This window comes from Cyclopterus lumpus, chromosome 12, assembly GCF_009769545.1.
Source record: "Cyclopterus lumpus isolate fCycLum1 chromosome 12, fCycLum1.pri, whole genome shotgun sequence".
Classification (NCBI taxonomy): domain Eukaryota; kingdom Metazoa; phylum Chordata; class Actinopteri; order Perciformes; family Cyclopteridae; genus Cyclopterus; species Cyclopterus lumpus.
This window is the reverse complement of record NC_046977.1, coordinates 6,091,011-6,105,970: the sequence shown is the minus strand read 5'-3', so window position 1 is coordinate 6,105,970 and position 14,960 is coordinate 6,091,011. Positions and strand designations below refer to the sequence as shown.

The window sequence follows — 14,960 nt, the reverse complement described above, 5'->3', positions numbered from 1 at the left end:
AGCATATTGATGTTTCATTTTGTTCTTCTTGATTTTGGGACCCAGTGAGTCATCTGACCCACCTAGTGAGAAGTAACCTAAATCCCAGCATATAGCTTTGCAAATGCCCACAATAAGCCACAACAATTTAAAAACACCAGTGCGGATATGCACGGCCTTTAATTATAAATTGTGTATAACAAATCAAAAAGGTAAAAGTAGTGGAGTAAAAGTGAGATGCTTGAAAGTTGCTGAATATATGTTACAGATTAGGCTACTGGGAAATGTTTAGCATTTAATTACTTTGTAAAAAAACAAAACAATAAATGAGAATGAAGCTCGGGGGGGGGGGGGGGTCTAACCAGATGTCTATTAGAGGGTCGCCGAAGAGAAAGCAGCACTACCAAATAAGTTTACAGTACCTTATCTGGGCTGATGGGTTCAGTCACGGGGGGGGCGGGCTGTCCAGAACACAGACGCATTCCCATTGGTGGAGCTGGGTGTCAAAGTCGGAGGGTCCTGATCGTAGGGGGTCCAGTGATTGGTCGCCCGGGTCTGCGTGCGCTCGCTGAGCAGCCTGTCTGTTTGAATGCGCTGGGTACTGGAGGGGATCATTTCCATGGACCATCTGTCTCGCTGGCTACCCACACAACAAAGAAGGACCCAGGATGGTGTTAGTACATGTTGGATATCTGGTTCTCCCCGTCTTCGGCTCAGTTAGAAATAGAGGTATGACCATCTCGATACATCTTCTTATCCTAACCCTAACATATTTCTCGGCTTTTCCTTCTTTTAAATGTCATCAAAAACGATGTAAACAGAGCCGACACCTGCTAGCAAAAAAAAAAAAAAAAAAAAAAAAAACGCAAGCCAGCACAACAGCGACAGTTGAGCGCAGACAACATTAGCCGTCTCGCTAACTGCAGCGTCGCGTTAAAACGACCGTTCAACCGTGGTTAGTGTGACTTAAGGCGTTTAATATTACACAAGAGGAAATGGACGTTTGTTTGCTTTTTATTAGGGAGGTTTCGGGGTCCGTTAACCGCACCAAATGACAGCAGCTGTCAAACGGCAGCCCCTCTTCTTTTTTTTTCCTCCCTTTTATCCTCAGCTGCGCTAGCGGTTTATCTTTCACTGCGTGGTGTTTACGTGCGTTTCTCTTTCTCTGTGTGTGTGTGTGTGCAGTCACCGCTAAGCTAACGTTACTTGAATACCAGTGTCTTCGTACGGCCACGTTCGCTAGCTCGGCTTTAGCTAATAACATCCACAGCTTTGGCGTGGATTTGTCATTTTAATTTGGTCCCGAGCAAAGTATCTGAATGTAAGCCGACGACCGATAACATGACGAGGGACGTGTGTCCCTTTGTGTGCAACTGGCATGGAGTCTGTTGATCTCCTGCGCTCCTTTTTTTCTTTCTTTTTTTTTTTAAACCACGAGTTAGTTTCAATTAAGTGCTCTTCCATAAATAAATAAAAAAATAGAAGGAAAAAAAAGAAAGGTAGCGTGATGGCCGTTGTTCAGAATAATAGATATGGCTGGCTATTTAAAACAAAAAATGGTATAAAATGGTGGCATTTTGCCGTAAACCTCAAACGTGTGTGTGTGTGTGTGTGTGTGTGTGTGTGTGTGTGTGTGTGTGTGTGTGTGTGTGTGCGTGCGATGGAAAAGCGTCAAATGAAACCTGCAAATTGCGCTGCATGTGCAGTGAAAACCTAAAAAAAAAGATATAAATATAAATAATCACTATGGCTGAATTGGGCATAATAACTATAATCCTCCACTGCAGTAGGCTCTGTGTTGATTATATAATAATAAATAATAGTAGTGGTAATTTGACGTGAATTGTTAAAACTACATGCAGTAGCACCAATGATTTCATTGTGCTTTTATTTGTGTTCTTTTTTCCTGTTCCATAGTATCGAGGCTGGCTCTACATTCCGCATTTCTCAGACCTTTGTCCCCCTCCATTGTGTAGCTAACGATCATCTGCTGCTGTCTGCCGTAGCCTCTGCCTGTTCTCTGCATCTAGCTGTATTGTGAACCCCCTTCTTCCTCATTTCCTCTTTCCATCTGAAGACGACATTGGCATTAAAAACAGAGTTCCCACTCATACCGTATCCTTCTGTGTAACTAAAGACTAAAGAATAACACCTTCTGTAGAAAACAGTTTGTCTTTATTTAAACTGTCATGTTGCTCTTCAGTGAATAACCCATTGTAGCATTAGACTTTACTACAAACTGTCATTGTGATTCTCCCATTCAGTGTGGATAGACTACATTCTGCTGTAAATTTCTGTAAAGTGGATACATTTTGATCCCCCCCCCACCACCACCACCACCACCACCACCACCACCCGACCCCTCCATTCGATTACAGCCAGGCTTGATCGAACTGGTTCAATTTGGTCTCCATGCCCTATTTGCAAAAGGTGCATTGTACCAGCTTTTGTAATCAATAAAGCACTTGTAGGATCACTTTTTTTCCCCCTAAATAGTTTTGACGGATAATCCTGCTATCATAGCGTTCACCAATTGGCCAAAACATGTAGTTTGAGTGTTATGTTCACCTTTGATGGTCCACTGCACTTGTTAGTGGCATCCAAACTGCTCCCCATAATCCTATCCATGTGTGAAAGCCTTTGTTCCGGCTAGCTAAATTGATTTACAATCAATTGACTAAACTCCGGTCTAACTCATCTTGCCATTTGAAAATTCCACTATCAATCACAGTCCCCCCCCCCCCCCCCACCCTCACCCCCTCCACACACACACACCTCTCAAGTCTCCCCTCAGACACCTCCAGAATGCTATCCATTTTACAGGGATGTGTATATCCTGCACTGCTGTAGAACTCCTTTTGTAGAATGAAAATGTCTTTTATTCTTTGTTTGTGGTTTTCTACCTTATGTTCTTGTATTAGATCCTAATGCATGGTCATTTTATACTTTTGTTTTTCCACATTGAACAGCAGATTCCAATGTAAACTTTGTGTAGAGATGTCCCTGCTATACTGAAATGTGCTGTAAGCATACACATCTACTCATTGGATGCTGCTTCTGTTCTGTTAACCCTACAGAGAGCATGTTCGGGCCTTGCCTTTGGTCTTTATTTGCATGGTATTATTATGGTTATATATAGGATATATTACTCTATTATTACTATTATCACACAGTGCCACACATACTAATATTTTCCAATAAAGACTGTAGTTTTCTTTCTAACCTTCAGTGTGCTTTTTGCTGATTTCCATGTGTCCCTCCCCTCCTCCCTCCACACTGTGCTGTCACTGAGACGGTCCCCTCACACTCTCTATGTGCTCTCATTGCTCAGCTGTCTTTGACAGAGTTTCAAGTCACTCCTCTGCTTACTTTAGAGTTGGGGCAACCACATTTTCTATAAAGAAAGAAGAACAAAAAAAAATGCATGTTTTTAATTGAAACACAACGGCATTGATATTTAAATGTTACACGCTGTCATTTCCTCCTAAACCATACACTGTTTATTGAACAAAACGCAGCCTACCTCATCCACTCATTGGTGATCACTGGTAACGTGTTAACATTGGAACAACTTTGGGCGATATGGATACAATCTTCTGTCTAGGTATATCTCATTTTGTATCTAGATATAATATAATATTTGGTGACGGTCAATTTTGTGAAAAACTAAAGTTAACTTGTTTTTGGCTAATCACGCAAATCAAAAATCCAATATCAATGTGCAGCATTGCCTAATACAAAAAGAATAATCAAACTGTTCTACACCAAACAATATGGCAAATAAATCATCTCAAAACTATATCTCGAGGTATAGACAAAAAATACCTTTTTTAAAGTCTCTCATTACATGCACATTAAACTCAGGTTACATTCTTCTAGAGGCTGTTCTGTGTGTTATTAATGGAAGAAGTCGACTCGGGCAAATCTTATTCGCTTTCTGGCAGAGAATGGTCCATTTAAAAAGTAACAAAGGTCATCTAGCAGCGCCTCTAAAGCTCACTGCACGTTATATGCAAAAAGGGTACAAATGTGAATTTGCTGCTGTACAGGGGGGTTAAGTGCACATTACCACCTATAATTATTGTATGGATTAAACAAAAAAGGACAGATATAATAGCAGTATAGATCTTATCCAACTGTGCCACGTGTCAATAGATTAAGAGTCTCCAAATGTGTAGCATAGTTGGAGATCAATTTGGTTCAACAATCATATGGGAATATTTCATCTGTGAAGCGTTATATCTTTGCATGTTTGGACTGTTGCAACATATTCATTCATCCATCACCTTTTCATGGCAGAAGAGACCTTGACACAATTATCCACAAAAAAAAAAAAAAATCACAGAGAGAAGCATGTATATGGTTAGGTTTTAAAAGTAAATTCTTATAAGTTGTGCCTTCGTAGCTTACAGAAAAAGCTTTTGATTGTTTATCGCAGGACATCGGTCATTCAATTAAAGGATGTTTGTTAATATACGATAGTAATGTACTTTGTGGTTTTCCAAGAGTCTTTAACTTACAAGTTCTAAATATCCACTCGGCTGACAAAATAACATTTTGTAAAACCCTTCCCTTCTGTGAAAACTTTAAAAACATGGTTGGATTGGTCAACAACAGGACGAACTGTGGTGTTCCTTGGCGTTTTAAATATAAATCATTTTAGTTGTAAAGCATAGGACTTCTGTCTGTTACGTTCCAGCCACTCGAGCCTTACACCTGTTCAACGCGTCCGAAATAGCCAAGAGTTATTTGCATGCCGACACACAAGGAGTGTCTGAGACACAGCCACGTGGGCTCGCCAACTTTCTCCTGCGACTTACAGCAACCGACTTTTAAATAACTCAACAGCTGTAATGCATAAGTTCTATATGTCACAGCGGCTGCATTGGGCCACGTTCATATCGACTGCTTTGTCTTCCACCGCGCGCTTACCTCGTCCTTACTTGACTGATGTTTAGCATCAAGGTCAGTGAGCGGTGTGCAAGCACGTGTCATGGCAGCTGAGCTACATGCCAGCTGATTCCACTCATCAGTCCCTCACTCTGATTGGGAGTGGAGCCAATCAGTGGGATCAGCAGGTGTGGCGATGTTAATTTTTATTTTTTTTTATTGGGGAAAAAAAAAAAAAACTGCATACACTGGGCTCACATGATGGAAGACCACCGCACCAGGCAGAAGACAGGATTATGTTGGAGGGGAGGTGCGATTGTAAAGCTGCAGTGATGGAGGAGGAGGAGGAGGAGGAGGAGGAGGAGATGGGGGGGGGGCGAGAGGGAGACAGGTTTGATGTCAGACTGCTGCAGTCGCGGCTGGGCTGGGCTTACGGGCCGTCGCTCACGCAGGGACACCATGCCGCAGCCAAACCGTGGGGGAGGGGCTGCCTGTGCAGCAGCACAAGGGGCGAGGAGAGGTTGGATGGGAGTGTATGCATGCATGTGTGTGTGTGTGTGTGTGTGTGTGTGTGTGTGTGTGTTTGTACGTATGGATGGATGGATGGATGGGGGTCTGTTCTGCACCAAACGGGCATGTTGTATCTGCAAGTCCAAGTCGGAAGCAGCGATGTAACAATAACAACATCAGGGCTGTTTGCTGGCAGCACTGCAATATATAAAATATTAATGTCAGCAGTTCATGCTGTGAAGGAGCCCAGAGACAAATAATTAGATATTTTCTTGAATTCTTTTTGAGTCCAGTCTTACCGGGTCACGGGCTGCATACAAAAGTGATGTTCAGCCTTTTACCAATCCAAACCAGAGCGTTCTGCCTTTTCTGCTCGAAGGCTCTCGAGGTCCCCCCCCCCCCCCCCCCCCCCCCCCCCCTACCAAGGCTGTATGCAACAGAGCAAAAACAATAGCCACGCAATATGTCATATTAGCAACAATGAAAGGACTTGTTTGACATTTTGGAATATGTGCTTATTGGCCTTCTGGTGGAGGTTGATACCACACTCATTTTAGATGTAAGGTGAAATCCAGCCGCTTAAGCGCCGTAGTTTACAGCAGAAAGACTTGGAGGAAATAGCTCGCCCGGCTCCGCAAAAGAAATGAAAGCTCACTTGATTAACAAATTACATATTGGGTTTTTAATGTACGCAATTACTGAAGTGGCTATTTCTCGGCTGGGGCCCAACACTTCCTGGTGTCTGTGCAGCAACTTATAAACGCCAAGAAATAGTCCTCCGTGTGAAGCCTCATGAAACAACAACAGGACTTCTGTATTTGTACAGATTAAACAACTCAAATACAACACGTTAATTAGTGAGCTTTAATGTTGGTGGTAGGCATATTTTGTAATGGCTGGTCAGAGCCAGCCGAGCTGTTTCCGAACATGACCAAAGTATTGATCTTTAGAGAGGGAGAGAGAAAGTGAATATGCATGTACCCAAAATGTTTTACCATTCCTTAAAATAAAAACACAAGTGCACATGTATTTAAGGGATACTGTGGATGTTGTGTTTACGTAAACATTTTAGACTTGAGAATTAGTCAATTAGATCTTGGCTCAGTGGGCCATCGACTGTAAAATAGATTTGTTTAATATATTTGCTTAATATATCCCAGACAATTAACTAATAGCCAAATTATCTCCCCTCTTTATATTATCAGTCCATATTACTGTTTAACACGTCCAGGCTTTATTCTGACTGACTGCTTGAAACAGCTGACATAACAGTAGATGACACAATTATTTCCTCCTAACCAAGCAAACGCACGATGCTCTGGTACTTCATTATACAGTCGGGCCTCCAGACTCCGCTTCCTGTTCCAGAAAGCTAGAGAGCTGTAATGGGCTGCTGAAGGAGTAACTGTTGGCCCCCACCTCCAGGCCCTCCTCCCAGCCCTCCTCTATCTGAGCTCGGAGTAATTAGTATTGATTGTTTTGTGCAACTTGATACCGAGGTGATTCAGTGGGACTACCACACAATCTCATGTCTGCTCCACCTCCTGATAGGAAGGGTTGGGGGAAGGTAGAAATGGAGGCGGTGAATCCTTTTGAAACCCGCCTGAGTTGCTGTGCAGGGTTTTAATGAGGAATCAGTTGAAGATGTGTTCCTTCAAACGGCAGACGAAATACTGGGCCCGAATCCATTAAATTAACTAGCAGTGGACCAAAGACAACGCTTGGTGCTGTAGATCTTCTCGGAAACGCACCAGGCTGTTAGTGAAGATCCATCCTTCCTGCTGGCTGCACTGTGGCAAGTGGAGAGGCCGGCCATTGGCTGCAATGTGTCTGTGAGTGGTGTGTGTGTGTGTGCGTGTGTGTGTGTGTTTAGATGGTGCTCCACAGGGGTCCCAATGTCTGTGTCCTCCATCTGCTGTTTGGTCTCGTCTCTTCCTGTGTCAGGTCTCTCCTGTTTCCATGTTCTCTCTGTGCGACTGATTGTTGTTGTGTGTGTTTGTGTGTGTGTGTGTGTGTGTGTGTGTGTGTGTGTGTGTGTGTGTGTGTGTGTGTGTGTGTGTGTGTGTGTGTGTGTGTGGGTGAGAAAGCCAGAAGGTGCTTGCGTCAGTGCGTACTCCTCACTGGTTTCTCTGTGGTGTCTGTCTGAATGAAAGTGATCCCGGGCTTATCTGGATCCTTTCTGATCACTTGCGTTTATTTACCCGTAGGAGCACACTTCACCAGGCATCAACACAGCCATGCTACCTCCTGCCGACACTTTGCCCTGGGCGCTCCCCAGGCACCCATCTCAGCAGAGTTCCCTCTGGGACACGCCAGCCAGCCACCTCAGACCGGTCTTGCCCCCCACCTTTCCCCCCACCTGCCCCCGGCACACCACCCGCCCCTCACTACCCTGCCCGCACCCCCTCAGTTCCAGGATGTGCCGGGGCCTCCATTCCTACCTCAGGCCTTACACCAGCAATACCTCATACAGCAGCAGCTTCTTGAAGCGCAGCACCGCAGGATCCTCCCGCACTCCAGGTAGAACCGGCACCTGCAGATATAGACACACACAGACGGAAACACCGAGACGGGGCATTTTCTTATACAATCTTATCTTTCTCTCATTGCAGAAGAACCCAGGAGCGTATTCCCCTGAACCCTCACCGACTGCGCTCGGGCTACGAGTTCTCCCCTCCCCTCCACGTTCCCCAGCAAATGACACAGCAGCAGCGGTACCTGGCCGAAGGCACCGACTGGTAAGTTACCGTCGGGAGTTTAACGAGAGTCCTGTAGAGCAGAGAAATGCTCCGGTCCGTTTCATCGCTGCACCCATCTGTCTGTCGCGGTGCCTACCGTGAGTGATGTTGTTTAATTAGTCGCCTGTCCATCTGCCTGCAGGGATCTCAGTGTTGATGCTGGCCTCCCTCACCACCAGTACCAGCTCCAGCAGCTTCCACAGCACTATCAGCATTACCTGGCCTCCCCTCGAATGCACCACTTCCCCAGGAACACATCCTCTGCACAAGTGGTATGTACATTTTATTATCTTTTATTTTAATACATTTTTAAGTTGTCCTGTGTATCATAGATATCTTGACCTGCAAGTTAAAGTTTTGCTCCATTGATGTGTTTCACCTCTGCCAACTGTGATCTGCTTTTGTTTTGCTTTTGATAGAAAACACAGCATTGTTGTTTGTTCCCCTTTGGTATTCTCAAAAATGTGTCTTGTTTTTTTGTAACAATACATTAAAACAATTGAGGGGGAAAAAAAAACAACAAAAAAAACGGTGTCTGACGACTAGCATGTCACCGTAATGTGATGTTGGGTTCTCTTTTGTTAGGTTGTGCATGAAATCAGAAACTACCCGTACCCCCAGCTGCACCTGTTGGCCCTGCAAAGTCTGAATCCTTCGAGGCACGCCACCGCCGTGCGAGAAAGTTACGAGGTAAACCCGTTTCCAAAATTCAAGCTCCTTGAGTTCATTCTTGAACTTAAAAAAAAAAACATCTCGCCGGAGCTCCACCTAGTAGCTGTTTTATTATCGTCGTTGTTGTTACTATTACTATTATTTATGTTCTTCTTCTTTTTTTCTCACTAATCTCAACTGGATGCCCACTTCACCCCAGGAGCTGTTGCAGCTGGAGGACCGGCTGGGGAGTGTCAGCAGAGGAGCGGTTCAGACGACCATAGAGCGATTCACCTTCCCACACAAATACAAGAAGGTAAGGCGTAACACACGGAGACGTGCGCCGCAAAATGGATTCGCATTTTCCGTGTTCGCTTTTCTGAGCCTACCTTTTGTCTCTCTGTAATCTGACCCGCGAACAGAGGAAGCCCCTGCTGCTGAAGATTGAGGAGGAGGAGGAGGAAACAGATGTGGATGAGAAATGCACCATCTGTTTGTCCATGCTGGAGGACGCAGAGGACGTCAGGTCAGAGAATCCTACTTTTTCGACAAAAAACAACACTTATCGTGAGAGGAGATTTTGAAATAAATAAAAGTTTGGCATCTTGAGCTCATTTGCTTGATGGCGGAGAGTCAGATTGATACCACGTGATACCAATATGAGTTTATTTAAATAAATGAAGTAATAATACAAAACGAATGGGCATTGTGTGGGATTTTATATTTAGGTAAAAAAGTTACAAACTTCTACCTTTTTGCTGTTAAATAAATTTGACAGCAAATGCTAAATATATTGCAAACCATTAACTAATAGGTCGATCTTCCTCCTTCTCACATTAGACCAACGGGGGTCACTCCAAATTACAACGCGTCCAACTTTAATCGGCCCGACTCGACTTGAAACACAAGACAATTAGCAGACAGATTCAGTTCGTGCCTGACAATGCCGGACAAAGTGTATCCCCTGTGTCCAGTCTTTGTGCTAAGCTAAGCTAACCAGACGCTGGCTCCAGCTTCCTATTTAAAAGACAGATATGAGAGAAGTTCAAAGCAAATATGTTCCAAAATGTTGCACCTACACATGCATTTCAAACCAAGTTGGGGTGTGAAATTCAGGGGATAAAACCTGTGCCTCGGGATGAGGTCAGTTTACAGCATGTGGGGTCTCAGCTGTCAGAGAGGCATGTGGGATTTAATGACTCCACAGAAGTTGTCTCTGCGTGCCCGAATGAACAAAATTAACTGCCTGCTGGTTTCAGAAGTTCATTGCAAGCACATAACTGTGCTGCACTGGGAGAGTCTAGCTGGAAACAACGTTGACCCCTGTGTCTCTCTGTCTTTTTGTCCTCCAGGAGATTGCCCTGCATGCACCTCTTCCACCAGGGCTGCGTGGACCAATGGCTGGCCACCAGCCGAAAGTGTCCGATCTGTCGAGTTGACATCGAAACACAGCTGAACCCTGACAGCTGATGAGGTTTCAGCCCCCCTCCTTGTCGATCACCCTAGAGTGGTTCCTGCTTTCTTCCACCTCGGCTTGCTGGCCACCATCACCACCACCACCACCGCCACCCTCCCCACTCCTCCCCCGTAGGGTGCTTTGCCAAATGTCTCCGGACTTCATGTGACATCACCACCCTTCTGACTCACGCTTTACTGAGCCAAGCCAGGAAAACTAACTGCAAGAGAGGCCAACTCTTTTGATATAGAAGCACATCCCTCTGGAAGGAAAAGACACACACACAAACACACACACACACGCACACACACACACACACACACACTCATGTACACAGGGTTTACTCGTAGCTTGCTGGTCGTAAGTGGGGTGTTGTTGCTGTTGTGGTGTTGTACTGTAGGTAGTCCTGGGCTGTGTAGCATGTCCTCAAAGCCATGACTTAATGTCCTGAGAGTGGAAAAACACATAACCCCACACTAAGCTGGCTACGTCCTCTCTCTTTCTCTCTCTCTCTCTTTCTATATTTATATAAATATATATAAATATATATTTCTCTCTTTTCAAACACACTTAAAATCTGCCACACACGAAAGCTTAACAAATGCTCTGATGCCATGTTTACCTAAAGATCATTTGTGGTCGTAGTAGAGTAGCAGTAACCAACAAGTGATATCTGATGCTCTGTCGCCTTCTTTGATTGGGGGGGGGGGGGTGGGGGCAAGCACCAGCTAGCTGAGTGTTTTAATTCTATCATGCAGCTTTGACATTTTGCAATACAGTTGTACATTTACCTTGGGTCGGTGTCATGTGAGATTGTGTCGTGTGAGTAGGTCTCTTTCGCCGCCGTGGAAAAACAGAGCCCGGCGATCGAGTCGTTATGTATTTTAAAAATAGGTAGAAAGTAATTTTACCAAAATGCATTTTTTTTTGTCACGGTGTAGCTTGAACCTGGCGCGCAGGTTCACGTGTGGGTGTGTGTGTGTGTGGGTGTGTGTGGGTGTGTGTGTGTGTGTGTGTGTGTGTGTGTGCTCTGCTCTGCTGTGTGTGACTTAAAGAATGTGTCTAACAAATGCGTGGCTGTTCAAAGAGTGCAAATGTGTGTGTGTGTGTGTGTGTGTGTGTGTGTGTGTGTGTGTGTGTGTGTGTGTGTGTGTTTTCAAGTTTTTGAGGCAACACCTGGACGTTAACTCACCGCACGGCCACTGGAACGCTTACACAACACAAAGCCAAAAAAAAACAACAGGGATGATAAATGAAACGGCAGAGCGAGGTGGGAGGAAGTCTCAGCTGCCCTTGTACCTGTTTCTTCATCTGGCGCAGGGGCCAGTGGCAGAACAGTGTGTACTAACAAAAAAAAAAAAAAATGCATGTTTCATTGTCGACTTGGGCTGTTAGCTTTGGTAGCGTTTCTTCAATTTAAAAAAAAAGAAAGAAAAAGGTACAGAGATGGCTTTGCATGACTTAGTTAATCTGAGCTGTGACTATCTTCTCAACACTAACGAACAAACAAAAAAACAAAACAAAAAAAAACAGTGTCAGTGGCTGCTCCCCTGACTTGTAGCGTGTGTTCATCCTGTCCCCTTTGGTGGCAACGATGGGTTTAATGTTTACCTTATTGCCTAAAGAACAAGCACATGTGACAATAGTTATAGCAACAAAGGGGTTTTCCCCCTGGTATTGCATTTGCGTTGGTTTATATTTAGGTATAGATTCATGCAGTGTTCGAGCAGAGAGAGGAGCTTGCGTATTGATTTTGTGTATTTGTGTGACAGACCTCCCCTCGTGGTTGCTATGCTGGTTGCTATGCTGTATTGCTAGAACATGTAGAACGTGGTGCGACGGAGGCAGCCTCCCTCTCGCAGTGCACACAGACACAACAGCAGGAAAACATTCAGGCTGTTAACACTTGGCCTGACCAGTTTTCACTTCTCTTTTTCTTTTCTTTCTTTTTTTTAACCCTTTTGTGTCGGCTTGTCTTTTCAGTTCTACAGGATGCCTTTAGGACCCTCACTGTCCGACGCACTATGATAGCAAAGGATAAGCCCAGAGGCTTTCTTTTTTTTTTTAGCCTCGTGGGTTAAGGATCAATTAAATGGGATTATTTTCCCCCTGTCTTGTGCACTGCCGGTGTCGAAACTGCCTCCTCCTGTAGTGGAGTCATCTGTGATGAAGTTTTCATAGTTTACACAGGGTGTTGTCAGTTGAGATGCCTTAAGTATTTAACAATCATAATTTATTACTAACTGTAGATATTGTGGGTATGTATTTAATTTTATATAGTTTTTTTTTTCGGGGGTGGGAAGGGATTGGGTATTGAATCATAATTTATTTATTTAGAAATAACACAAAAATGCTATGAAAAAAAACTATTACCTCATTTTTGCATTGTTTTAAATGGGAATGCTTTGCATGCAGTTGTACTTTTTGGAACACTAAAGTTAAAGAAAAAGAAGAGCCCCGCTGTTTGATATCCACAAGCTGGCTGTGCGATGTTTACTGTCCAAGGCTGAGCTACTGAGCCCGCTCTCCGCCTCTCTCTCTCTCTCTCCCAGTCTCTCTCTTAGTCTCTCTCTCTCTCTCTCTCTCTCTCTATCTCTCTTAGTCTCTCTTAGTCTCTCTCTCATGTGGTGCTGTGGATCTTAGTTACATTCCATTCAATGCAATTTCTCTGATCCCCCATGCTGTGATGTAGTGGACAAACTGCAATGAAGTGATTTCTTTTGTTTTTGTTTTTGCACTCGCGTGTTTAAAAATATGGGAACCCTCTCACTGGCAAAAGATAATTTAACTCTGGCTTTTTATTTTGTACGCTCTGCTTCTCACAATGCACTATGGGTCTTAATAACGATCATCTGTGAAGCATGTTCCCACGCTTTTAACTCTTTGTATGGATCTTTTTCATTTTCATCTCTCTGGTGTTTCTCTTCAGTTCGTAGACTTAAGCATAACAAGTGCCTCGCTTTAAGTGTTAGGAGATATTTCCATATTACTGAAACCATTAATAACAATCAATCCATGAAGCCGCCATGCCTTATTGGTTGCATAATTAAACAAAGGCGTGAGTTGTGAAGGAGCTAAGATAACATTTTGACTGTATCTACAAAAGCCATTGTCCTCAAAATTGAAGTCAAACTGTCCAAACTAGCTGTTGGTCTGTAGAACTGGAGCGTTACATATTGTGGAAATTGTTCTGACTGTAAAGAGGCATGTTTCACTGTGGGCTTTACAACTACTTCAGTAATTTTCTTTAATTCTGTTTGTCTTCTATCTCCCGCTCTCTCTCTCTTTTTTTTATTTTACCGTCCATCTCTCCTCTCAGACTCTATCCTCCGTTTCCTTTCACAGTCTAAAAGGAAGGCAAGGATATTAAAGCACAACCTTTTCTAAAAATGCATGTTTTCTCAGGTTTCAATATAGTCTCAATGGTTTAATAGTATATGGTGAAAATATATACAAAGAATATATCAGAAAAAGAAAAAAAACATAATTTTGTTGCTGTTTGAAACTGAAAAACAAAACTGAAGAGAAAATATCCCAAAAAGTGCCAGTGAAAGGGCTGCCGCCATCCTTGTACGAAACTCTGCTGTTTAGCTGTGACTGCGCAATGTTTTTCAATATAGGATATTTTATCTGAAAATAGAACTATTTATCATTAATATTAAAGCAATAGCGCATTAATGGTGATGTGTGTGTTGATGAAGAAATGGATGAGCACATTATGGGTAAATGTTAGTCACATGTGGTGGAATTTTGTACTTTATTACAAAAAAAGTACTACTAATAATAATAATAATGATTTCAAAAGTTGCATTGCTAAACCCAAACTGTTCTGTTTTTTTTAATTTTATTTCATGGCTTGTATATTATCCTTTTGTATGTGCTCTTTTTGTAATAAATTGGATAAAATGGACATGTTCTGGTTTTTCTGTTTCATATCCCGATGATAAAATGTAGTTCTGATTTGACCTTTCGACACTTTGAAGCTATTATGAGGTGAAATAAGAAGAATAGGGAAAATGCTGCAATCTCTATAATATAACTTTAAATCAGGTTTAATTGAGCATCATTTCTGACACACTTTTCTAAAATTCAGTTTGACATGACATATTCACTAGACTTTAGGGCAACAATTTTTTCTTCCACACAACAGTGGTAGTTTTGAATCAGTGTTCATACTCAGACACAGAGCACCGTCAGGATTCATTTGGAGTGAATCCCATTATCTCAGTTGTTGTCCGTCTTAAAAGTGAAATATGTGTCTCCGCTGATAAATGCTCCACTTGTTCCACCAGCTAGTCGATAACGGTGTCCGTCTGCCATTTGGATCTCAGCTGTGGCTTCCCCCCTGAAAACAGCTATATCCTGCTGAAAATGAAATGATGCGAGTGGTGGAAATACCCCAAAATAAGTCAATCTGTGAGGCTGTAAAACCAAAACATTGGGTGAAAAACTGAAGTGATGAAATGAGCGCTAGTTAATAATATTAAGTGCCCCCCCCCCCCCCCCCCCCCCCCACACACACACACACACACACAGTCTTTAAAACTATTTTCAATATAAAAGTATGGATTAGTGCAGCTGTAAAATAAAGCTCTGTAGGTTTGAATTAATCTGCGAGTCAAACAAGTGGAAAGCTGTATTGAGTAGTGCAAAAAGAGTTTAATATTTTATAAAACCTAAATTATAACAAATCTGAACAAACCATGACCCATCCCTGACTCATGAAAGTTAAAAAG

The 14,960-nt window shown here is 43.1% G+C and overlaps 1 protein-coding gene across 2 annotated transcripts; it reads left to right on the top strand.

The window, feature by feature from the left end:
* Positions 1-528: 528 nt before the first annotated feature.
* Positions 529-10,908, top strand: rnf165a (ring finger protein 165a). 2 transcript variants are annotated; one of them, XM_034546886.1, is made up of 8 exons: positions 529-708; positions 7,587-7,899; positions 7,992-8,117; positions 8,260-8,389; positions 8,703-8,807; positions 8,992-9,084; positions 9,191-9,294; positions 10,121-10,908. In XM_034546886.1, exons 1-8 carry the CDS (start codon positions 648-650, stop codon positions 10,236-10,238), a joined length of 1,050 nt encoding a protein of 349 aa, XP_034402777.1. In that variant the 5' UTR covers positions 529-647; the 3' UTR covers positions 10,239-10,908. The 2 variants fall into 2 exon arrangements, with proteins under 2 accessions (XP_034402777.1, XP_034402776.1); XM_034546885.1 differs by having other exon boundaries at positions 8,989-9,084.
* Positions 10,909-14,960: the final 4,052 nt, after the last annotated feature.

Coding starts and splice junctions, on each gene's coding strand:
- rnf165a (XM_034546885.1), top strand. CDS start 648: ATGGTGTTAGTACATGTTGGATATCTGGTTCTCCCCGTCTTCGGCTCA. Junction 7,900..7,991: donor AGGATCCTCCCGCACTCCAG/GTAGAACCGGCA, acceptor CTCTCATTGCAG/AAGAACCCAGGAGCGTATTC. Junction 8,808..8,988: donor CCGTGCGAGAAAGTTACGAG/GTAAACCCGTTT, acceptor ACTTCACCCCAG/GAGCTGTTGCAGCTGGAGGA.